Genomic DNA, 23,527 nt, shown 5'->3' with positions numbered 1-23,527 from the left:
TCCTTAAAACAAAGACCCCGTCCTGGCTGGGTTAGAGAGACAGGTGATAACAGAAGAAGCATCTGAGAGAGAGATGCATTATTTGCTGGCTTTGAAAATGGAGTGGGGAGGGGAGTCACAAACCAAGGAAGATGGTGGCCTCCAGAAACCAGAAAAGGCAAGGAAGTGAAATCACCCCTGGAGCCTCCTGAAAGGAACACAGCCCTTCCAACATCTGGATCTTTGTTTGTTTGTTTTTGTTTTTGAGACAGAGTTTCGCTCTTGTCGCCCAGGCTGGAGTGCAATGGCACAATCTTGGCTCACTGCAACCTCCGCCTCCCCTCCTGCATTCAAGCAATTCTCCTGCCTCAGCCTCCCAAGTAGCTGGAATTACAGGTGCCCACCACCACACCCGGCTAATGTTTTGTATTTTTAGTAGAGACGGGGTTTCACGATGTTGGCCAGGCTGGTCTCGAACTCCTGACCTTGTGATCCACCCCTCTCGGCCTCTCAAAATGCTGGGATTACAGGCGTGAGCCACCGCGCCTGGCCCCAACATCTGGATTGTTAGCCCAGTGAGACTTGTGTCAGACTCCTAACCTACCACAGAGCTACACGATAATACATTTGTGTTGCTTTATGCCATAAGTTCAATGTTTAAAGTTTGTGATAATTTGTTACAGCAGCTACAGAAAACGAATACATATGTGTAAGCACTTAGAGCGGTGTCTCTGGCACACAGTAAGAGCTCAAGAAATGCCAGCTTTCTGTTATTATTATTATAGCACTGCAGTCACACAGGGGAGAAGACAGGCTGTTGCTCCACTCCAGGGCAGCTCCTCCCTGGTGTGAGCTCCTCAGAGCCCACAGCTTGCTTCGCTGGGTACTGGAGACCGACGGCAAGACCAGGGGGTAGGGACATCCTCAAAACAACACGTCACTCAGCACAGCCACTGTGTGGGCATCAGACAGATGATCAGACTCCTGCCGTCCCTTTCTTCTAAAGAACAGGAGTGTGGGCACCCTGGAAGAAAGCAGTGGGAGTACCTGGCATAGGCATGATGACATTCCTACAGCTGTCAGTGCAGAGAGGACAGCCTCAGGGCTTAATTGCACCCTACCCCATCCTCACACAACTGGGACTACCAAGGAGACAGAGTGGCTGGGGCAGGCTTGGCCATTTAAATGGTTTGCCATCCAAACGTTGTGCCAGCTGGACTATGGGGGGATGAGCAAGGCCTACAGCAGGAAGGACTTCGAGTCAGACAGAAGGAACGTGGGATTCCTCAGAAGATCCAAGAGAACGGGAAGGGCTGCTTCTGAACAGTGGCGGGCTGGCAGTGGGGCCAGGCAGACAAAACGGTCTCCAGAGGTCCAGTCCTTGATGGGTTGTGGGTCCCCCACACAGAGCAAGCCCCTCCCAATGCCCACTCCTACAGTCCCCTCACTCTGCCACCCCCCGACCAAGTGAAAGGGAGGCTTTGCTCCCACAGAACCTCCAGCCTGCCCCCCTCCCCTTCATCCTTGCAGAAGCCTTTCGTCCCGAGTTTTCCTCCTCAGTGGCTCCCACATCCTCCCTGGCTACTGGGGGTCCTCAGAAATCTGTCCCCAACAGATCTTCTACCTCTGAAGGGCCAGCGAGGCCCAGTTTGGTGACTCCTCATAGTCCTTGGTCCTAGGGTAAGAGCCTTCGCCTCAGACCAGACTGAGCCCAACACAGAAACCAGACTGTCTGCAATACCCACAGACCCTGCCCCAGGAGACAAGGGCCACTGGCATTAGACCTGTGCACAAAAGCTCCCTTCGATGGCAAGTTCCCTGAGGGCAGGGTCCATGCCTCTCTAGTAGGCCCACGGTAGTAAGGGAACACCCACTACAGAGCCTGCAGCCTCTCAGAGAGGGCCCTGGAGAAAACCTAACCCCTTGCCATTTCTCCCAAGAGGGGAACTTGGCAGAAAGAGCCACTCCAAAGAGACCACTGCTTACACCACAGGAGTGAGCAAGGCTGGGGGGCAGGAGAACCACCACTCCCAGGGGTACCCTGAACGCAGCTAAAGGGGCCACTGTCAGCATGAACCCGCCCTTCTCCCCACCAACCTCCCTTGACACATTCCCACTGCTCTCTGCCCCACCTCCACATTCACCAACCACAGCACTTCTCCCTGATCCTCCTTCCATAGCCCTTATCCTCCATCCCCGAACTCACAGTCTCACTTTCTGCTAAAGAAACTCCCTTCCCATCCCCACCTCAACTCCAACTCCAATCACAGGACCACTGCTAGTCCCTGTGATAACTTTGTGCAAATTAGAAAAGATGCCTCTTTCTCCAGGTGGATGCAGGCCTGATGAGAAAAGCATAGGCTGGATTTCAGCCCCCAACTCTTTCTTGGCCAGGTGTCCTTGCACAGTGCACAACCTAGCCACCTGCACACAGCAGCCCCATTTGACAGACTCAGGGAGTGCACCCACTGAAGTGCCTTGATAGACAGCCCAGCCATGGAGACCCAGGAGAGTGGGCTAATTTATCCATGGTATCATGGCAAGCTGGTGGCACAGTCAAGGTTGAAGATCCAGGTATAATGACTCCCAATCCAGTGCTCATTCCCTCTCCCCACTCCACCTATGTCTCACTCTTGGGAACAAATGGCAAAGCCAAGACAGCAGAACCCATGAAAGCAGCGCCCAGGGAAGCCTTCTTGCACTAATTAGAAGAGAAATGATAACCTCATCTCAAGCTCTGTCTAGACATAAAATTGAACATAAAACTTTCTGAACTGTGTACCACCTAACCCTTGGCTGGTGTGGAACGTAAATACAGATCTTCCCTATTTATTACCCATCTACCAACCATATTAATCTCATGCTACTTCATTGTGAGTATGGCCCGTATGTCTGTCTAGGCCAATGTATCTGTCTTGGCCTGGAAGCACCCACATGGAGTTTCCAGCTTGCAAGGAACCCCTGAACACACTAGTGCTGAGAAGATGGCTTTTAATTCAGATGAAGGCGAGGGCAGTGGTGATGAAGAAGAAAGGGGATGGGAGGGGAAGGAAAAGGTGGGGAGGAGGAAGAAGAAAGGCAATTCGTGATGTCTTAATTTCATATCCAGTCTTCCCAGTTGCCTCTAACACCACTGGGCTCTGCTTCCCAGAAATGGTGGTGAAGATACACACTCATGCCTGCGCATTCTTACTTGCTCTCTCTGTGTCTTTCTCTCTGTCTCCATCTCTCTCTCTCTCTCTCTCTCTCTCTCTCTCTCTCTCTCTGGGCAGTGCCTGCAATATAATGTGGTAATTAAACTCAGGCAGAGCCAGGCTTCCTGATTGTATATCAGGCGTTGCCACCTCCTCGCTGTGGGACTTCAGGCAAGTGTCTTAACTTCTCTGTGCCTCGGTTTTCTTTTCAACGCAACGGGGATAACAACAAACATGACCTCAGGGTTTCATGAAGATTATGAGAGTGAAGATACGTAAAGCACTTAGTACAGTGCCTGGCTAAGGAGGTATTCTGTAAGCATGAGCTGTAACTATCTTAGGGTGCTGTGTTTTTGGCATCTTGTCCTGGTCCCGTTTTCATGCAGATGGGGTAGGGGGTGGGGAATTGTCCAGGTTGCTGGCACAGTTTCCAGCTCAGTATTCCAGCAGTCAGCAGAGATGGGCTGCCTGGGGAAGAAGTGAGCTTCCAGTCACTGGGAGTGATCAAGCAGAATCCACATGAGCATTTGGCATGGATATGGCAGAACAGGTGAGGGAGGAGGGGGAAGGCCTCTTCCAAAGTCCCTTCCAACCCTGAGAGCCTGGGAATGTGTGAGTAAACCCACATCTCCAGGCACCCGCATGGACAGAGCCTTGCCCACAAATGAGGACGCATGTACAGGGGCACATTCTCTGCCCTGGCATTGAGGAGCAAGAAGTGTTACAAACCAAGCAAACCAGCACCCCCACCCATGCTCTCCCCGGCCCCCAGCCAATTCCTGTGTGCACACAGGCATCCAGGTGGCAAGCGGGAGCTTTGAGGGAGGTACCAAGTAGATATCACTCCTAGCTCTCTTTTAACGGGTACCAACTGCCAGCCACACCCCACCCACCACAGGCCAGCTACGAGGCAGGGCTGGGGGCAGGAGCCAGGAACGGGTTAGATAGTAGGGTGTTCGTTCTACTTCTCATGTGGGTGGACTGATAGGGAACCTGGGAAAGTCCTGGCCTCCAAAGATCAGGGTGCCCAGAATTCAGGTGTTGTGGGAGGGAAGGCCTTTGCCCATCACGGAGGGAATCAAGCAGGCGTTTGTAGAAGGGCCGGGCACCCCACCTCCAGCAAAGGCTCAAATTCAGCTCCACCTTCAGGTCCAAGCAGCTTCCTTTTAGGGGTAGCATAAGAAGAGAGATTGCGAAAATCCTTGCTGCCTAAACTCTCCTGCCCTGGCCTTCTCCTCTCCTCGCCGCACCGCGCACAGTTTCCAGCCCTCCTTCCGCTGGGAGCCGCGCCCCCATTAGCCATTCCGCGCTGATAAGCCCGCGCTGCCGCACACTCAGACCCTCCCTCAGCCCGTGATGCATTACTGCATATGATTTGTCTTTGCAGCAGCTGCCACAGCAGTTCTTCCTTCCTAACAATATTGGCTTCGCCTGGTGTTAAAAAGGGGCCGTAAGTGCCACCGAACATCTTTGCTGGGGAGAGGAGACCGCACACTGGGGGGATGGGGAGGCGGGCCCGCCCCGAATGAGCCATTTGCTGCGGATTCATCCAAAGGCCGATGATCCACTGGCAAAAATTAGGCAGGGGGTGGGGCGAGGGGTTGGGGAGGAGACAAGAGCTAGTAGGGGGCGAAGAGACGACATCCGGGAGGCGGGGCTTTCCCCCCAGGCCGGCGCGCCCAGCCCCACGCCCCCTCGCACCCCTGCCCACCCACCCCCGGGCCCTGCGGAGTGTCAGGCGCGGCAGGAGGCGGGGTGTGCCTGTGTGTGCCTCTGTGTGTGCATGTGCGTGTGCGCGTGCCTCTGTATATGTGTGCGTGTGCCTGTGTGTGCCTCTGTGTGTGTGCGCGTGTGCCTGTGTGCCTCTGTGTGTGTGCGCGTGTGCCTGTGTGTGCCTGTGTGTGTGTGCGCGCGCATGTGTGTTTGTGTGTGCCTCTGTGTGTGCGCCTCTGTGTGTGCCTCTGTGCGTGTGTGTGCCTCTGTGTGTGTGTGCCTCTCTATATGTGTGCTTGTGCTTCTGGGTGTGTGCACCTCTGTGTGTGCGCATGTGTGTGCCTCTGGGTGTGTGTGCCTGTGTGTACCTTTGTGTGTGTGTGCCTGTGTGTGCCTCTGTGTGTGTGTGCCTGTGTGTGTGTGCCTGTGTGTGCCTCTGTGTGTGTGTGCCTGTGTGTGCGTGTGCCTCTGTGTGTGCGTGTGTGCCTCTGTGTGTGTGTATGCCTCTGTGTGCGCGCGTGTGTGTGCGTGCGTGTCCCCACCAGCCTTCCTACCACAACCCGGCCGCTCTTCCCAATCAATGGTCTTTGTGGCGGAGGGACTGGAACGACGTGTGCGGGGGAGGGTGGGAGGCTGCCTCCTGGGCACCCGGCGCGCCCGACCCGAGCTGACAGCCGTGGGGCAGGGCTCCCCGTACCCCAGTAAAAGTACGTTCCCCGAGTGTCTCTACCCTCTGTGGACCTAGAGAATGGGGCCGACAGAGGCGGTGGCTGGAGCCTCCCGGACTCTGGGCTATGGGGCGGTTGCAGGTCCCACACGGGGAAGGACAGGGACGCGCTCTCCGCGGCCCACGACCGCTAGGTGGCGCCGTGCCCGTCCCGCCTCCAGGAGGCCCCGCAGGGTCCCAGGCGCCCAGGGTACCTGGAGGCGAGCTGGGGAGGCGGAGAGGAGGTGGGGGCAGCATTCCCGCAGTCTCATTCATTCGTGCATTTGTCCATGCCCACTAAATTGGACAGTCGGACAGAGGGACAGGTGCATATCCTTCTCTTGAAGGTCTAAATGCCCAAACCTCAGAGAGACTAGAGAGATACCCCACAGGAAAAGTGAATCCAAGGTCATCTATGGCAAAGGCCAAGCGAGAGGTATACCCGCTGCGCTAAGTTCAGAAACAACCGTGGAATTCGACAGCACAGAACCCCGAGATGGGTTATCTTGACCATTCTGCGCCAGACCAATCAGATGGGGGAGAGTCATTCATTCCTGCCAGTGCCAGGCCCTGGGCTGGACTTCAGACACTCAATTGTGACCTGTCCTCAGGGAGTTTATGGACTAGTGGGGGAAAGACATCAGGCAGATAACTACACAAATAATTCCCTAGCTACAGCTGTCTTGCACGTGCACAGGTGTAGAAAAAGGGGAGAAGAGTCAACCCTCGCCCTGGGTTGCCTGCTCCAGCCCTAACTAGGGTTGGAAGTAGGGGTGTTTGCCTTATGAAGAACATAAATCACTTCCTCTTAGTTCAAAATTGAAATAAAAGCAGTAGTCTAACATCTGAGGCACAGTCAAGGCAAGACTGACCATTTTTCGGGGGTAAACTGGGGACCACAGGAAAAGAGCCTGGAGACAAAGCGCTTAATTCTATGTGCGGGGCATGGTGCATGGTTACTCCTTTAACCTTCGGTCCACTCTGTGGAGTGGATGTTAAGCCTACTTTACAGAGCAGGACACTGAGGCCCAGGGAAGTAAGAGACTGGCCCAGAGTGCCAAGAACCAGTTTATGACAGAGCTGGGACTGGACCCCATAACCACCTCAGGCCCAAGTCCCATACCTCTTCTGCTATAACAGCCTGCCTCTAGGACCACGTCTGGATGCCCTGCTAGGGCCAGAGCAGTAGGGTGGAGGGAGATCAGAAAGAGAAAGGGGCTGGGCAGGTGAAGAAGCCTCCAGATTGGGGCCCTCATCACCACTCCCAGCTCATCACAGCCAGCCCTTTCTCTGCATCTCCTGACCAAAGCACCACCCGCTTAACATTCTGCTCAGTTTCCTCTGTACTCCGACTCCAAATGTTTATCAACACATGCTGTAATGTAATCAGCTCCTGGGAAAATACACACCAGGTAATGGATGCTGATAAGAGTGTCAAACAGATGTCCCCTCCCTGCCCCTCCCTCCCAGCCAGAGCTGGCACACCCAGGAGGCTGGGGAGGCATCTCTTGCCACACCACCCCTCCAGCCCTGGCAGTGGAGGCATTCCTCCAGAAGCGGCCCAGGCAGGCAACAGGGCCTGACCCTGTGGGGCCCAGCATTGTGCCAGGCATTGTGCCATGGACTTTACACACCTCGCAGTAGCACTATAAGTTTGGTGTTACCATTCCCATTTTGCAGATAGAGAAACTAAGGCACACAATAATGATGAAACCAGAGTGAAGCAGCAGCATCAGAAGCAGATTAAGGGGCCATCACTCCACTTCTCCATTCATCATCAGGCAACCTCCCCACTGAACATGGCCCTTTGAAGGAAGCTGTCCTCATTACCTTTCTAAGTTGTTGGATCTAAGGCCCCAGCCTGTATGGACTTGGCAAGTCAGGTGGAGGAGGGCTTGCAACATGTTCCTCATTTCTGGCCCAGCCAGGTAGGAGACAGGGTCCTGAACCTGTCCTGAAGGCTCAAGCAGAAGAGGGAGGCTCCCACTAGGCATGTGGGAGCAGAAGGGGATCCAAGGTAAAGGGAGAGCCTTCTTTGTCCTTTTCTCCTCCCTTTTCCTCAAGGGGCTTAAGGACCCACACATGGACCTAGACAGAGGGGAGAGAAAGTACACAGAGTTGAGGACAGCCCTGATGGAACAGGATCCCCCCACCCTCAGGACCTTCCAGGACCAGCTGTCTGAGGCTGGGCAGTCCTAAAGGAAATCGGTATTTGCTTTTCCCTCCAACGCAGTCAATTGCTCCTTTCATCTGGCAGGGAGTTGTAAATGAGAATTTATGGGATTTCTAATGATGGCGGTTTCCCTTTATCAGCCTCCAATTCCCACTTCTCAGCTGGGGTTGACTGGGGGAAATGTTTTGACCAGGAATCAAGAATCTAGCAGGCCCCTGCCCTGGCTGCTGTTTTCTGTAGTGAGGGCTGGAAGTTGTCAAATAGGCATGGGAAGCTCACTACCAAGAAGTCAGATCTGAGTTTCAGGCCGCCTCCCAGATGGCGAACTTCACCCCTCTAGCTTCTGTTGCTTCAACCATAAACCTGGGGTAATAATGCCTGCTCCACCCACCCGTCTCACAGGGCTGCTGCGAGGATCAAATGAGATTACAGGCCTGAAAGCCCTTTGAAAAATATGAAGCAATCATCCACCCTGGTTTTGCTATTATTATTATTGCAGTGGTGATTGTGTGTAGGTGCAAATGGGAAAACACATTATGGCAACCTGCACGTCTTTGAGAGTGAGCTTGTTTGTGTACACGGAAGTGTATGTGTCAGTTTGCAGAAGGGTCGAGCTCTTGTGTGTGCACCTGGGTTTAAAAGAATGTATGGGGCAATGTGTGTGCATCTATGAGTGTATCAGTACATGTGCACGTATTAAAGTGTCTTAATATAATAATAGCATATTAAAATAGAATATAATAGTCCTATGTGCCAGGCATTGTGCTAGACACTTGATATGGATGCTCCTTTTTAATTCTTGTAATGTGTTTGTAAAGGCATGAGAAGGGGTCTGGGCCAGTGTAGGTGTGCGGGCATCTATGTGAGGCTGTGTATACAGCATTTGTGACATCCATGTGTCAGTGGTGAAAGGGCATGTCTCTGATGAAGGTAATGGCATGTAAACTAATGCAATGCCTATTCATCTCATCCAGGTAGCAGGGAATCTCTCCATGTGCTCGCCTGAGTTTCAATGAAAGGATGGGCATAAATGTCAGTGAATCTGAATGTGTGTGCGCATGCATGTGTGTGCATTCACATGCATAGGGGTGCACACCTGCCTTCCTGTTCCTAGGCCGATTAGTATAATTGTTTGTTAATCATCAGCTGCCTGGGCTGTGTGAGCCCCCGGCATGCCCTGAGCGCCATTGCCACGCAGCCATCAAACCCACACAGACACACTGTGGTGACAGCAGCATGCTTGGGAGGGAGTGCCACTCTGCTCTCTGGAGTCACAGTCTGTGCCAGGCAGCAGACCCCTGCCAGGGGAATGTCCAGATTGACTACACCAGGTTTGGAGCTGCAGAAGCGCTCCACAGATGGGCTAGGCTCAGAGCCTTAGAGCAAGACAGACAGAGCCCAGAGGACCTGGGCCTAACAGGCAAACCAGTGCCTGGACCAGGAATGCCATCTGAGCACAATACGGGTTGGGGCTGCTGAGTGGCCAAGTATAAAACATGCTTGCTGGGCTACAGCCCTACCATGCACGGCTCCCTGTGACCCTCAGGATGAAGTCCAAACTCCATAATGCAGCACAAAGGCCCTCATGACATGGGCACGTGACTCCCCAGGCCCCTCTCTAACACTCACCTCTTGCACCGCACCAGCCAGACTGAATGAACTACTCTCAGTCCTTCGGAGCACCCAGCCTCTGGGCCTTCTTGCTGTCTTCTCCTGTGCCTGATTTCTCTACAACATGACATCCCTGGCCAGCCAGTCCTCATCCCTCAAGGGAGCTCTACTCATCTCTGCAGGAACATGCCCTGACCCTTCCTGACCCCCTAGACTAGGGAAGGGTCCCTGCACACCTGACATTCCTGAAGTCCCTACTTTCCCTGCTGTCCACTTCCTTATGGATCCTTGCCTCCCCCATTAGACTTTGGTCCCAGGAAGGAAGACAGCGTGTTGCAGCCATTCACGGAATATCCAAATGCCTAGCACAGATCTGACTGTAGGTGGTCCGTACACATTTCTTGAATGAATTATCGTTAAAAGCCAGTTGTGAGAGACCAGTTGTCTTAAGCTCTCCATATACAAATCATGATACCCATCCAGACAGGCTCTTGGTCTCTCAGATCTCAAGGCTGGGGAGAAGCACCCCTTTCCCCACACCCCTCCTCCATCCCACCCCACCAATGATAATCATCATCCCCAACAGGTATGAAGATGGCATACAAAATGCTTTTACAAAGATCCTGGGAGTCGTCAGTGTCATCTTACAAGTGAGGAGACTGAGGCTGAGAGAGGTATTAATAGCTTATTAATAGGGTGACCAACTTGTCCCACTTTGCCTAGGACCTTCCCAGTTTTAGCACTGAAAGTTCCGTGTCCTGGGAACCACCCCCTCCTCAGCCCCAGGTCAACTCCAGGTTTCACGGTTAGTAAATGGCAGGTCCAGGACTCAAACCTAACTCCAGAACACAGCATCCTCTCCCTTGGCTGCCTCCTGGGTAGCACGTGGTCTCATGTTCCTCAGAATTCAGTTACCTGCATGGGCATTTTCTGCCCTCTGGATGTCACCTGCAGGCCACTTGGCAGCCTCCTGGATCACCTCTTTCTGGAAACATGTACTCAGGATGTACAGGGCATTAATATTAACCTAAATCAAATATAATTTGAAAGCTCATTTCTTCAGGAAAAGCACTTTACATAATAGAGAAATAAAATTAAATCTACTATTAAAGTAGCCTCATAATGATATTAAAGTAAATTTTAAATAAAATAAAAACTCTTCACCCACAAATTATTTTCATTTCTCCATGTCACCTTCACATTTTTCTCTTTATAAGTGTATATTTTTACAGAATTATAATGCAGTCTCTGGATAATACTTGTTCTTTTCACTTCATATTATAGAAGTGTCTGGGTTGGACTTTCCTCATTTGGGGTTCTCCATGTCATTAGCATCAGTCATTAGCCCAGATCACAGGGAGTCTGGGCTCAGGGCTGCCTCCTTCCCAAAGCACTCCTTCTTCAGCAGGGATTCCTAACTCAAGGCCCCAGCTGGGCTTCAGCAGGTTGCCATGCAAACACTGTCCTTGTGCGTATGTGCAGTGTTCAGGGTCACAGCGCTCATCAGGTCCCGAAAAGGTCTGAGATCAAAGAATCAAGACCCACAGCTCCACAGCCCGAGCCTTACCTCCCCACTCCCAGGCAGGCATCAACCATGAGCTTTTTCTGCTGGGGTTGGGCTGATCCAGGAACTCTGCTCTTCCCTAACAATACCTTCTATTTCTTGGTTTTCACATAACTTGCAAGAAAAATCTGGTTCCTCTAGACAAGTAGTCCATCCTGATAATTATCCTGACCATAACACCCATCCCTGGTTATAAGAGCATCATCAAAGGGAGGAAAGTGTGGGTGGGAGGTTGAGTATCTTCCTTTCTCAAAGCCCTTTTCCCTTTCATCTTTCTACATAAGGCATGCTCCACACAGAAGCTCCACTCCATCCCTTCCCATCTTCATGACCTAAGCTCTCTGGTCTATGCGGATCCTGGATGAAACCCTCTTCTCAGTATCACCGTTGAGTTTTAAGTGCTCCCATCCCTAATCAGGAATGCCGCCTCTACTCACAACCAGAATTCTTTAGGATTTGGGACGTCATGATTCACAGAAGTATACTGAGGGCCTTCTGAACAGACACAAGGCATAGAACAATTTCCCTTCTTTCTGGAGAGTTAGATGGTTCAAGATGGAACTTGGGCCTTCCTATCACCTCTCAGAGCTCAGCCCCAAAAGCCATGCAGATCGCTGGGACACCACGGCCCACAAGGGAGAGGCTGGTGTCTGTTAACCATCTTGGCAGCACTTCAACACAGTGGATCATTGGACTGGGGAGTGGGTGCAGCTGTGTGTAGTTGCTCCATCCCCAAGAGCAATGGCAGCCAAGACTCTGCAGTGATCTCCATAGGAATAACAGTAATTAAATGTTGCTAAGCGCTGTGGGATACAGAGGCACCATCATAATCACCACAGCCACCAGCGTGATGATCATAGTAATTAGGTGCTGTGGCTTCCCATCTACCCTGGGAGCACTGCCTGAGGTGAGGTTGGCCTCAGGTTAGGGCAAGAGGGTAGCCATGCCAGCTGGGTCCTCTTTGGGGTTGGCTAAGGCTTCAGCCATACTTTCTTCATGGGATTCCTCCTCCTTTCCTCTCCCCCTCTTGCTCTCAGCCTCAACTGACACCAGGGTAAGGACTGGGGACACAAAAGGGGGTGACCCCCATCCAGCATGCCACTCCAACATATCTTCTCCTATTGACAGATTTCAGGGGATTGGGGAATCTTGGGGAATTCTTAATAGGGCTCCTCTCACATCAAAGTGAACTTTATTAGCCAATTTCTGAATGACACAGAGGGGCCTGGGATATGACCAGGAGGGGAAGGCATTACTGTATTGACTTTGGGCCTTTTCCAAGCCCAACAGCCGCCTCTCTGAAAGAACCTGTGGAAGTCAAGGGAGGGCTCAGAGGAGAGTTTCCTAGGGATGGTACGTTCCCCAGGGCTGATCTCTTGTCTAGTCTCCCCACCTCATGCCTCCAGCCCTGAGGTGGGTGAGAAAGGTGAGCCCAACTGCCGGCTCTTCAAGTGGGCTGTCATTCCTGCAGTTATCAAGTCTCAGGGCCAGGAGGGAACACGGACCTCATTGCATCCATGCTCCATGCCAGGGCAAGAAGCCCATGCACAGCATGCCTGATGAACGGGCTTGCAGCCTGAGTCTGAAAAGTGACTGGGAGGTCAATCCATTGTCGGTCAACTAAGATCCCTCAACAGTCTTGCCTAGACTAAACTGAAATCTACCTCCCCCAAAAATATGCCCATTGGTCCTGACTTTTCCCTGTGAAGACACACAGATGATGCTTGCTCCTTTCTCCCTATAGATTTTGGAAGCTTGGTAGTCATACACCACTTAACACTCCCTTTGGCTTTCTCAATTGTGAAGTCTGAAGCCACTTTCCAACCTCTCTCTGCAGATAACTTCAGCTCCCACTGTACTGCAATGACCTTATTATAAACTTCCCCCCTTCACTACTCCACCCCAAAACTTCTACCTTCACTATTCTCTTCACCTTCCCTCCAGGCTCAGAGAAAGATGGGTCTTCTCCTTTCCAAGGCTGACCCCTTCCCACCCTCAGTGCCCCCCAACCCAGGATTGCTCCATAAATGACACCCTATTTCACTTCTTACACTTGCTTCTCCACTCCTTCACTGTCCACTAGCTCTTTTCCTTCTGACTACAAGATGCTCAGTAGCTTTTGATTTCCGATGAAAAAGGAGAAAATAAGCCTCTTGGTCTGTCTTGCTAACCCTCTCCGAGCTTCTCATCCACCCTGCTCATTCCGTCCGCCACCAAACTTCTCAAAAGCAGAGAGGATACCTGCTGCCTCTGCTTTTTCACCTTCCAGTTGCTCCTCCTCCCACTTTGATCTGGGTTCAGCCCCTGCCTAGTCACCAACATCCCTCTCTCAAAGGTCACTGGTGGTTTTGCCACTGCTTCCAAAGACCCCTTCTGATCCCCACCTGCTTTCTGCAGCATCAGACACTGCTAGCAACCTCCTCCACCTCCTCTATTAAATCCTCTTCTCACTTGGCTTCCATGACAACCCTCTCTCCTCACTCCCCTCCTCCTTCACTGACCAATCATCATCTGTCCATCCTACCCACGTTGTTGCCAGATTCATCTCCTGAAGCATAGCTCTGACAGTTCCCAATAAGTGCTTCTCTGTTCAGAAACTTTCCATGGCTCCCCACTGCCTGCAAAAATAAATAAATAAATAAATAATAATGGAGTTGTAAAATCATGCAACTATATGTAATTCATAATATACAATAATCTGTCATGTTTTCAAACCTTTTTAAGCAGCAGAATCTTCAAAATCCATTAAGAGATATCTTTCTCAGAAGCCCAATTTTCAAGCACATGAAAACATATGCTCTTTAAATGTGGCTCCTGTTGAGCCCAGGAAATTCTAGGGTTTCCAAAACACAACTGGAAAACCAGTGAACAAATTAAACTCCTCAGTCTGCAGATGAGAAAACTGAGGTCCAGAGAGGGGAAGTGATTGGCAGAAAGTGGCACAGGATGTGAGTTAATCAACACATTTTCATTACAAGCCTGTCAGGTACCAGGCATGTTCTAGGTGCTAGAGATATAGCAGAGAACAACAGCAACATGATCCCTGCCCTGGAGGAGCTGACAGTCTAATGGGGAGTGAATCAGGCACTATAAACCATCACGAAAGTGGTCCCAAGTATGCAAAGTCTATAGCAGGGGATGATTGGAAATCCCAGTGGCTCCTCCTCGAAGCCTCAGAGCAGGGTGAGATGAGGCTGCGGAAGCAGGCATGGGCCCCTTAGGCCTTGTTGAGGACTTGACACTGGTCTCAGAGTCTGGCAGGCCAAGAAATTGTTCCTGGGCATTGCAACTTGACCATTTGCATCTGAAAATAATCCACTACTAAATGTAATGTTGTATCCTGGATTAAATTGTGGAACAAAATATAGACATTAGTGGGAAAAAACCTGGGGAAATCTGAATAAATTCTGTAGTTCAGTTAATAGTATTATACTAACACTAATTTCTTAGTTTTGATAGATGTACCATGGTTCTATAAGATGTTAACATTCAGGGAAGATGAATGAAGGGCATATGAAAACTCTGTACCATTTTTGCAACTCTATTGCAAATCCAAAGTTATTTCAAAATAAAGCTTGTAAAATATATATAAACCATTTTCAGGAAGGGGAAAACTGGATGTGGAGAGACAGATGACAATAATAATGATGACTAATACTTAGACAGTTTTTACTGTACACCAGGCATTGTTCCATGCACTTCACATGTTTGGCTCAAGGCTCATTTAATCCTCACAACTTCAAGAGGTAGGTGCTCTTATTTCTCCCTGTTTTACAGAGAAGGTACCTGAGCACAGAGAAATTAAGTCACTTGCCCAAGGACACATAGCTATTGGGTGTCAGAGCTGGAGTTTAAGAATTCCAATCCAGGCAGATGAGCTCTCCAGAGTTCCATGTGCTGGACCATTACATTTTACTCTCCAGCTCAGTGCAGACTGGCTATACTGTCAGAAAGTATTGTAAAGACCAGGTAGAAATCATGAGTGCATGGACTAGATTAATAACAGGAGAAATGGAGCAGTGTCACTAGACTTTATATACATATATATATATATATATAAAGGATATATATATATATATATAAAGGATATATATATATATATATAAAGGATATATATATATATCTCAGGGGCATATCAGGGGCATATCAATGTCACTAGACTATATATATATATATAAAGGATACATATATATAAAGGATATATATATATAAAGGATATATATATAAAGTATATATATAAAGTATATATATATATATATATATCTCAGGGGCAGAATCAACAAAATTGGAACATGGTGGTTCAGGAAGAGGTAAGAAGCAAGAGTGACTCCTGGGCTCACAGCTTAAGAGCAGGAACCAAAGCCTGCTTTCTTGCTGCTTAGTCCTGTGTTTCTTCCCTGTCACTAAAGGAAATCTTCTGGTCCTTTTGCCTTCTGTTTGCGCCTACCTGTCCCTTTCTCTTATACATCTCTAAAACGCAAAACAAACTGGAATGCCTACTGTCCTAACACAGGTGTCACCTCTCCCACCTCCGCGCACCTCCATGTTCTTGTACAAGCTGTTCCTTCCACTTAAGAGTCTCTCTCCTGCCTCTTTTGGTCCAAATCTGATCTGTCCTTCAGGGTCTCAGTTAAATGTCCCCTCCCCCAGCAACCTTCCCTGCTTGTTTAAAGATGATGAGTGAACAACCATACTATATCACTTACTTGCTTCCATCTTCTCCACCCAACCAATCCCCAGGCAGCCACATCTTCCCTGCTGGCCACACCCTCTTTGGAAGCTCATTTAAGATCAGAGGATCAAAGAAGCCTGACCTAAAGATGGAGAGAGTGCAGCCGGGTACAGTGGCTCATGCCTGTAATCCCAGCACTTTGGGACACCAAGGAGGGCGGATCACCTGAGGTCAGGAGTTCCAGACCAGCCTGGCCAACATGGCGAAACCCCGTCTCTACTAAAAATACAAAAATTAGCCGGGCGTGTTGGCACACACCTGTAATTCCAGCTACTCGGGAGGCTGAGACAGGAGAAACACTTGAACCTGGGAGACGGAGGTTGCAGTGAGCTGAGATCGTGCCACTGCACTCCAGCCTGGGCAACAGAGCAAGACTCTGTCTCAATAAAATAAAATAAAATTAAATAAAATTAAAATAAAATAAAATAAAATAAAATAAAAGATGGAGACGATGGGAGGGTAAGAGCAGGGAACAAGAAGACCTTGGTACATCTGGGATTGCCCCTTCAAACCATGCCTTCAGCTCCTACAATGTGCCTGGCACAGAGCTGAAGGCCACCACAATGAATTCAATTCAACCCTGGCCCTTAAAGCACTCAGCAGCCAGATGGGAGATTCCCAGCTGCCACAAACTAAATCTGATAGCGTGTTCCCCAGTTTAAAACCCTCCTAGCAGCTACCGGGCATGATTCACGAATCTGCAGGCCTCTCCTTTCCTCAAGTCTTAGGCTCAGGCTATACCAGTCAACCCTTTGTGGGCCCCCTACTCACCTGACTATTGCTTACCTTCATTCCTTCGCTCGTGCTGACCCTCCACCTTAAATCCAGTCTCTTTTATGTCTCTGCCCTCCAGCACTTACCTTGGTCTGATAGATGACTCACCGAGACCCTGTGTTCGCCTCCCTGAAGCCTTTACACCAACCCCACCCCGGGCTAAACTGGGCACTTTTTCTGTGACCCACCAAACCCACACAATCCCATATTAAATATTTGTTTACGACATCCGTTTCTATGTCTGTCTTCCCCCACCCTTCAACTAGATTGAGTTCCTTCAGGACAATGATGATGTCTCTGTATCCCCAAGCCAGGCACTGTGTTTTGACACAAAGAAAGCCCAGGTTACATTTGTTAAATGTAAAAGACCATACAGTGAGTGGGTGAGTGTTCATGACAATGCCAGATCTGACTACTTCCGCGAGAAACCGAGACACTCCAGGGCCGGATTCCAGACAGTGGGAATATGGCGCTGTCTTTGCCCCTTCTCCAGTGAGGAACCAGAATTTACATGTTATCAGAAACAGCCACTTCACCTCTGCTCCTGCCCGCCTAGAGGGCTGGGCAAAGGGTAGAGGGAGCAGTGTCCGGCCAGGGTCTGGGGAGAATTCGGCTCTCCTTAGTGGGAAACTCTATCTGTCTTCTTCCCCCAGGGGGAGGGGATGGGGATAGGAGGACCAGAGTAAGGGGAAGAGGGCAGGCCCGGAGGGCGCAGTCGCCTTGGCAGAAATCCTACCACACCCGGATGTGGTGGGTGGTGAACGGGATGGGGCGGAGAGTCCCTGCCCTGCCAGGGACACTGACTGGACGATCCACTTTCGCGGGAATCCCACAAATCTCTCAAAACTAAGGTCCTGGAAACTAGAGGAGAGCTCGTTTTCAGGCTATGTTTGGGCAAGGGCGGGGCGCGGGGTGCTTCAATTTTTGGAAAAGGAACCCCCGAAGGGAGCAGGGATTAGAAAAGAAACTCTACCAGAAACCTCAGTGGGCCCGTCTCACCCACTCATGCCCACCACTGACTTCTCTGGCAGCTCCCCGTCGCCCCGCGCACCGCTGCCTCTCCGTGGAACGTCCAAGTGGTGCAGAGGAGAGGGATCTCCGGAGACTGGGTTCTGTTGCGAGATATGCCACGTTCCGTCCCGGGCGGAACTCTTCTTTGGGCCTTTGTTTCCTCGTCTGTGAAATGCGGCCAGGGTGGGAGCAGAGGGCTTGCAGAAGCCCTGCCGGCTCCGACGCTGCTAGCCGGGATTCTCCATCCCGCCCTCTCCTCCACCGCCGCCCCCGGCCCGGTCCTAACTCCACCCCCACCCGCCGCGCCTCGGCGCCGCCGGCCGCTAGGGGTCACTGCCTGCCTTTGTCAGCGAAGGAGGAGGGCAGCCCGCGCTCCAGCCGGCTCCCCAGCTGGAAGGCGGCCGAGGGGTAGCTCCCGAGCCAGGGTCCTGAGCCGGACCCCGCAGCCCGCGCTCGCGATCCGCCTCTGCTTCGGTCGGGAAGGCGCGTGCGCTCGGGCTCCGACCGGGCCCCGGCGGGCGCGCATCGAGGCCAGGAGGGGGTTAACGCTAACCCCTCCCCTCTGGCTGACATCACGGGCGAGCGGGTGAGAGGCTGGAGCTCGGCGAGTGAGAGAAAGAGAGCGAGAGCAGCGAGCGCGGCTCCACATTGTTGCGGATCGCCGGTACCCGGCAGAGCGGCGGCGGCTGGGACGCGCGGCGCCTCCGACCCGTTCTCCTCGCGCCCGGCCGCGCAGCCAGAGCCACCCGGGCCGCCGACCGCCGAGCCCCGCGCCCGCCCCCTGGGCCCCGAGCCTTCCGCGCCGCCCGGGTGCGTCCCGCCACCCTCGGAGGACGGCCGGCCATGGACGCCTGCAAGTTGGAGCCGAGCGGGAGGGTGTGAGCGCGCTGGGGCCAGGAGCCCGCGCCGCGCAACCGGGCAGCCGGGCGCGCCGGGGGTGGGTCCCTCTCCCCAGCCCCGCTCTGCGTGGAAGAAGAGGGCGGGGACCGGCGCCGGGAGGAGAGCGGAGGAGGCGAAGGGGCATGACTCGTGCAACTTGCGGCGGGCATCTGCCGAGCCTCTGAGCCGGCGGCGGCCCGGGGCCCGGACTGCGGCCGCGCGGATCCCACCCAGCCCACCCCGCCCCGGCCGACGGCTGCAGCTGACCTGGATCCTTCGAGCGCCCGCCGACCGCCAGCGATCTTCCCTCATCTTCCGGGCTGGTTTCTGCTGCGCGAGGAGCGCTGCCCTCGCCGCCCCTCTCGCCGGACCCCCGGCCCCAGATGGCTCGGATGGGGCTTGCGGGCGCCGCTGGACGCTGGTGGGGACTCGCTCTCGGCTTGACCGCATTCTTCCTCCCAGGTAAGAGCGCTCACCTCTGCTGTCCCCACCCCCATCCAGTGCCTCCCCGGGGCTGGGAGCCGGATGGCGGGCACGACTGGGTTGTGGGGAGTGAAAGGAGCCAGAAAAGTTGGGTCACGGCTTGGGTAAAGGGGGTGGGAGGTGGCACGGCGGAGAAAGAGGTTGAGAAGCCGAACCGCCTGCCCTGCAGGGAAGCAGTCAGATGCACGTCTGTATGTAGCATGAAAGCACTTTCTCCGCTCAGTTCTTCACAAAAAATAATAATATGTAATAGCGTTCTATTTATTTAATAACCAGCTCTCTGCTCGGGAAGCAGTTTGGAAACACTGCGTGTTACATAAATGCAAAATAATCACCGTAATCGCCGTCTTGGGGTGGGAGACAACAGCCCCAGGGGGAGGGCGTCAGTCTCGGAGCTGCGGGTTTGGAGTATGGCGGGGGGGCTTCGTCTCTTTCGGCGGCCCCTTTGCCAGACGGCTCAGGACGCTCGGGCCCCCTCCCGCCCCACACCGCCCCACAGCGGGCGCGGACAGTCGGCTGCTGCGGCAGAGGCGGCTCCTCGCTCACCTGCGGTTCCTTTCCTGGAGGGTGAGGCCGGGGCAGCCTCCTCCCGGCCTGGCGCGGGACCGGGCTCCCCCTCGGAACTCTGCTCCCAGCTCTGGGGGCTCTCCCTGGAGGAGACACCGCGGGCTTCCTGCCATCCAAGTAGCTGCATGACCCACTTTCCCGAGGGTGCCCCGCGTGTCCTTCCTCGAGGTGCGGGCTGCCGGCAGCCGAGGGGTTAACCTCGCGCCCGACCCCGGGGTGGCCCTGGTGGCCCATTCTGACGGGTGGGGTGGGGACGGAGGCTGGGACCAGCCCAGGCATATTGTGCTGGGGAATGAACTGGAAAATGCGTTTAGGAGGCAAATCCGACCGAGTCCCCTCGCCTGGATTTAACCCTTTGTGTCCCTGGGGAAGCTGCCGAGCTCGCCGGCTGACTGGACACCAAGCGTGGGTCAAGGGGTGTGGGGAGTTCCTCCAGCTCTCTGGGTAGAAACAAGAGACGACCTGCAGCTCTAGCAAGATGGGATTCTGGGGAGGGGAGAGGATCTTGACTGGAGCACGTGGTCCCCGCCTTGGGGTGGCAGAATAGGGGGTCAGTGTACAGAGACCATCTCCTCGTGGGGCAGGAATATTAGATCCCGAGTTCCTGCAATGTGCTTTGCCGCAGAATGGCCAGGCAGTTTGTTATCGAGGGACCAGTCTGGCTGCCTAGTTCCGGGGCTAGGGTGCACTCCTGGAAGGCAGAAGCCTGGCCCCATTCCCTTCTATGCCTCTTCTGCTGCCAGCCAGCTCACTACGAGGGCCCCGCCAATCTCACTGAGTGGTGGATGTCTGGGAGCAGTTTGTGAAAGCCAGTACTGGGGTGCCTCCACCCGTGAAGCCTGGGGTGCTGCCCTGCTGGATGTGGGGGGTGGGGAAAATCCAGGGCTCACAGGTGTCACTGCCCACCCTGCCCCCAGAGGGTGGTCTTGGTGAGAGTGAGAGGTCTTCTCACACTGGATGGCCTGGGAAGCCAGCCAGAGATACAGAAGTTCGGGCTCTAGGACTTGCCTGGCCATGGGGATTTGAGCTTCCAGGAACCCTTCAATTACATATGTCCACATCCGGAATCCAGAGAAAGGAGAGCTTCCCAGAGCTCTGGTTGGTCCAGCACACTAGGGGTTAACGTAATCCTGGGATGGACAAAGGGTAGTGGGAAGGGTTGGGAGAAGGGGAAGGAACTCACCCTATTCTCCTTCCTTTTGTTATTCTCTTTCCCCAGCTTTGTGATTCCTTCATGGTTAATTCCTTCATTGGGGGCTAGAGGCCTGCTGTGCTCCACCCACTCAGGAAGTGGGAGCAGGGAGGTGAACTCACCTGGCTCAAGGTGGATACAACCCCTGCCAAAAATCTACATGAAAGGGTGGGATGCAGAGAAAGGAACCAGGGTTGAGAGAGGTACTTAATAAATGCTCTTCCATTGACTGTAATTGACTGATGGGTAGCATCCGTGCACCGAAGTTCCCGGACCGCCCAGCTCCTCTGCCCAGTGGCTGGGCTCCTGGTGCCTTCTCTGCTTGCTTGCTCTAGGGTCCACGGGTGCAGGGAGGCAGGTGGATACGGTTGTGCCCAGTCTGACACTTGGATGGAGGCTGGTTGGCCCAGAAGTTGCAAGCCCACACCCTACTTTGCATCACCTGCTGGCTTCCTCCCCATTCCCCGCTATAGCGTCTCTCTAGGGACTTGCCAGTCTGATGCTCTTTTCAGGGTTTTCCTGGGCTGTGACAGGGAACCTGGGTCTGGGGGTTTGAGGAGAGGAAGAGGGAGGGGCCTGGAGTGTGTGTGATTGCCCCCAACTTCAAAACACTCCCAATCTGGCTATTGAAGTGTAAACACAGAAGTATGTTTTCAACAACACAGACTTTACTAAGCAGTGTGGTGAAGCCCCACAGGCCTCTGTTTCCTGAGATGACAATCCACAGTTTCTTCCTGTTAACTTAGAGGAGAGGGTCAGTGGGGCAGGTGGGTTACATCCCAAAAAGAGATAGGGGGAGCCCGAGGAGGAGGCAGAGGACCTGCTTGAGAAGCAGGTGTGTTGAGCTGTTGTCCCACCTACACCACACCCTCCCTAATTGGCTTCCCCACACCTTTTGTCTGGAAAGAGAACACACACCCCAGGTGTCATGCACACCCTCGGAAGACCTGTCGGGTCACAGCACACCCCTCTCTGCAGCCTCTCTCTGCAGCTTGTGCAGAGCTTGCTGCCATGTGGTCTTTGAAATTCCAAGTGTCGGGGCTATTGGGTTATTTTCCTTCCTCTCTCTCTTTCTCACATACAGTGGTGTGCTTCAGCTTGCTGGGCAAGGCATTATGGCAAAACCAATTCTGCTGGCCTGGGGTTTGCAGCATGTATAAATGGGAATCTCCTTACCCATTTATAAGGCAGCACTGTGGAGTGCCTTGGAATTGGATTCTAGGCCTCCGTATTCAAGGCTGGAGGGGAAGAGGAGATACTGCAGAGCTTGGGCCCAGTTGCCCTGGCTGAGTGGCCTGGAAGGCATCTCTTGAACCTGAACTTCTGAGCATATGGGACAGGTAGCCCTTGTTGCCTGAGGCTGGCTGAGGCTAAGAGTGTTATCGGTTCCCTTCTCAGCCACTCACCTTTGTACAATGAATCCACCTTGGCTACTGTTTGACCCCCGGACTCTGTTGTATGTTGTCAGGATGGTTGAGCCGGCCAGAACCCTAGTGCTGATGACTGAGCAAGTGGACCAGGCTTGGGGGGCAGAGGGTCAGTTCCAGTTGCTGTGTCTATGATACTGCCATTGTTTAGCAGCTGACTAATGTTCGTTGTTCAGCACAAACAGAAAATACCCAAGGGAGGTGTGAATGTATCTTCAATTTTTCCGATTGTATCTTTTCCTGGTTAACCTGGTGAATTGAATGCCTCCTACCTCAGAGAGGGACAGACAGAGAGGTGTCAGCATATTCACCTGTTTTGCTGATTTAAAAAAACCAAAAAACAAAAAAACTTTAAACATTAGCCAGTGTGCCAGGCTAAAATGGTCATGAGCCAGCTGTGGAACTTAAGCTGTGACATTTCTGACAGTCTGCATAGGGTCTCACCTTTAGTATAAAGTGTGTGTGTGCACACAGGTATACAGGGCTTTGTGTGTTTGTGTTGGTGATCTACCATTCACTGTGCGTGTGTGCATCTATGGGGACTAGGAGTAGAAGGTGTATGTGCTTGTGTCTGTGGGTCACTATGGGACTAGGGCCATAAATATATAACATCGAATGTATATTCACATATAACTGACTGCTTAGAGTTTTCTGACTAGGACTTTGTGAGTGGTCCAGACTTGAGAATGCCTATTTTATGTGTCAGAGTGTCGGTGAGGGTGACTTTGGGAGGGCACCTAGGATTTGCCCTTGGTTAGCTCTTCTAGGACACACTACCGGGTCCTCTGCAGGGTGGGAAGCCTCTATGATGCTTCCTTTTTCTGTTCTGCCCTTGGCTTTAGACTGGGCCTCTGCCTGCTCGCAGGGAGATGATGAAGACCTTGACCACACCGGGAGAGATATTCCTCTCTTGTCAGCCTTCTGTTGTCTCCCTGGCAGGCATAGCAGCACTGGAACCTGGCATTACCTGGGGCCTGGCCTGCCCCACAAGTTCTCATGATCCATGAACGGCTGGGAGGGGCAAAGGGAGGCAGTTTTTCAGCTCCTAATTTGGCATCTTTGCTTCCTACACGGGTACTTAAGAAAAAGAATCATGGTGTGTGTGGGGAGGGGAGATAGCATACTCTGGGCAATTAAAAAGGGTGTGAGCATGAGCTTTGGTCCTCCATGAGGGCCCTGCAGAGCTGTGTGTGCCCAGGTGAGCAACATACGTGTGCCTGGAAGCATCCTGGGTTCATGCAGCAGAAAGCAGGAGCCTCCTTATTGGAAAAAGAAGTGGGAATAAGGGACAAGGAGTGGGGAAGAGGGTGGTCCTGGGAGCCCAGCACCCTGTGCCCAAGCCCAACTGGAAAACGTTTCCCCATGATGCCCACCGCTGTCCACAGAGACCAGGTCTGCAGAGCCAGCAGCAGATGTGCTGGCTGGGGCAGGAGGTAACTTAAGATCTGAGCAGGGATCACCTTGCAGAGGGAATGCCCTGAGCTGGAGATAACACCCTTTAGTCCAGTTAACTCTTTAAGCT

General features: G+C 52.7%; 1 protein-coding gene and 1 long non-coding RNA gene across 4 annotated transcripts in view; one reads left to right on the top strand and one right to left on the bottom strand.

Moving 5' to 3' along the window:
- Positions 1–477: 477 nt before the first annotated feature.
- On the bottom strand, positions 478–17,725 carry LOC101145504 (uncharacterized). 2 transcript variants are annotated; one of them, XR_175866.4, is made up of 5 exons: positions 17,467–17,725; positions 13,465–13,558; positions 10,292–10,403; positions 7,423–7,680; positions 478–1,003 (listed from the first exon to the last, which is right to left on the bottom strand). It is a non-coding gene; the product is annotated as an uncharacterized lncRNA (long non-coding RNA). The 2 variants fall into 2 exon arrangements; XR_008669601.2 differs by lacking the exon at positions 17,467–17,725 and having other exon boundaries at positions 13,465–14,987.
- A 221-nt stretch (positions 17,726–17,946) lies between these two features.
- NECTIN1 (nectin cell adhesion molecule 1) overlaps positions 17,947–23,527 on the top strand; it is a 68,373-nt gene continuing 62,792 nt past the window's right edge. For both annotated transcript variants that reach the window (XM_031016186.3, XM_031016188.3), the window contains exon 1: positions 17,947–18,798. In XM_031016186.3, the coding sequence (XP_030872046.1) occupies positions 18,720–18,798 (79 nt within the window). In that variant the 5' untranslated portion in view covers positions 17,947–18,719. The remainder of the gene's footprint in view (positions 18,799–23,527) is intronic.

This window comes from Gorilla gorilla, chromosome 9 (assembly GCF_029281585.2).
Source record: "Gorilla gorilla gorilla isolate KB3781 chromosome 9, NHGRI_mGorGor1-v2.1_pri, whole genome shotgun sequence".
NCBI classification, from domain to species: Eukaryota; Metazoa; Chordata; class Mammalia; order Primates; family Hominidae; genus Gorilla; species Gorilla gorilla.
Note: the sequence above shows the minus strand (reverse complement) of the source record. Positions and strands in the feature narration are given on the sequence as shown.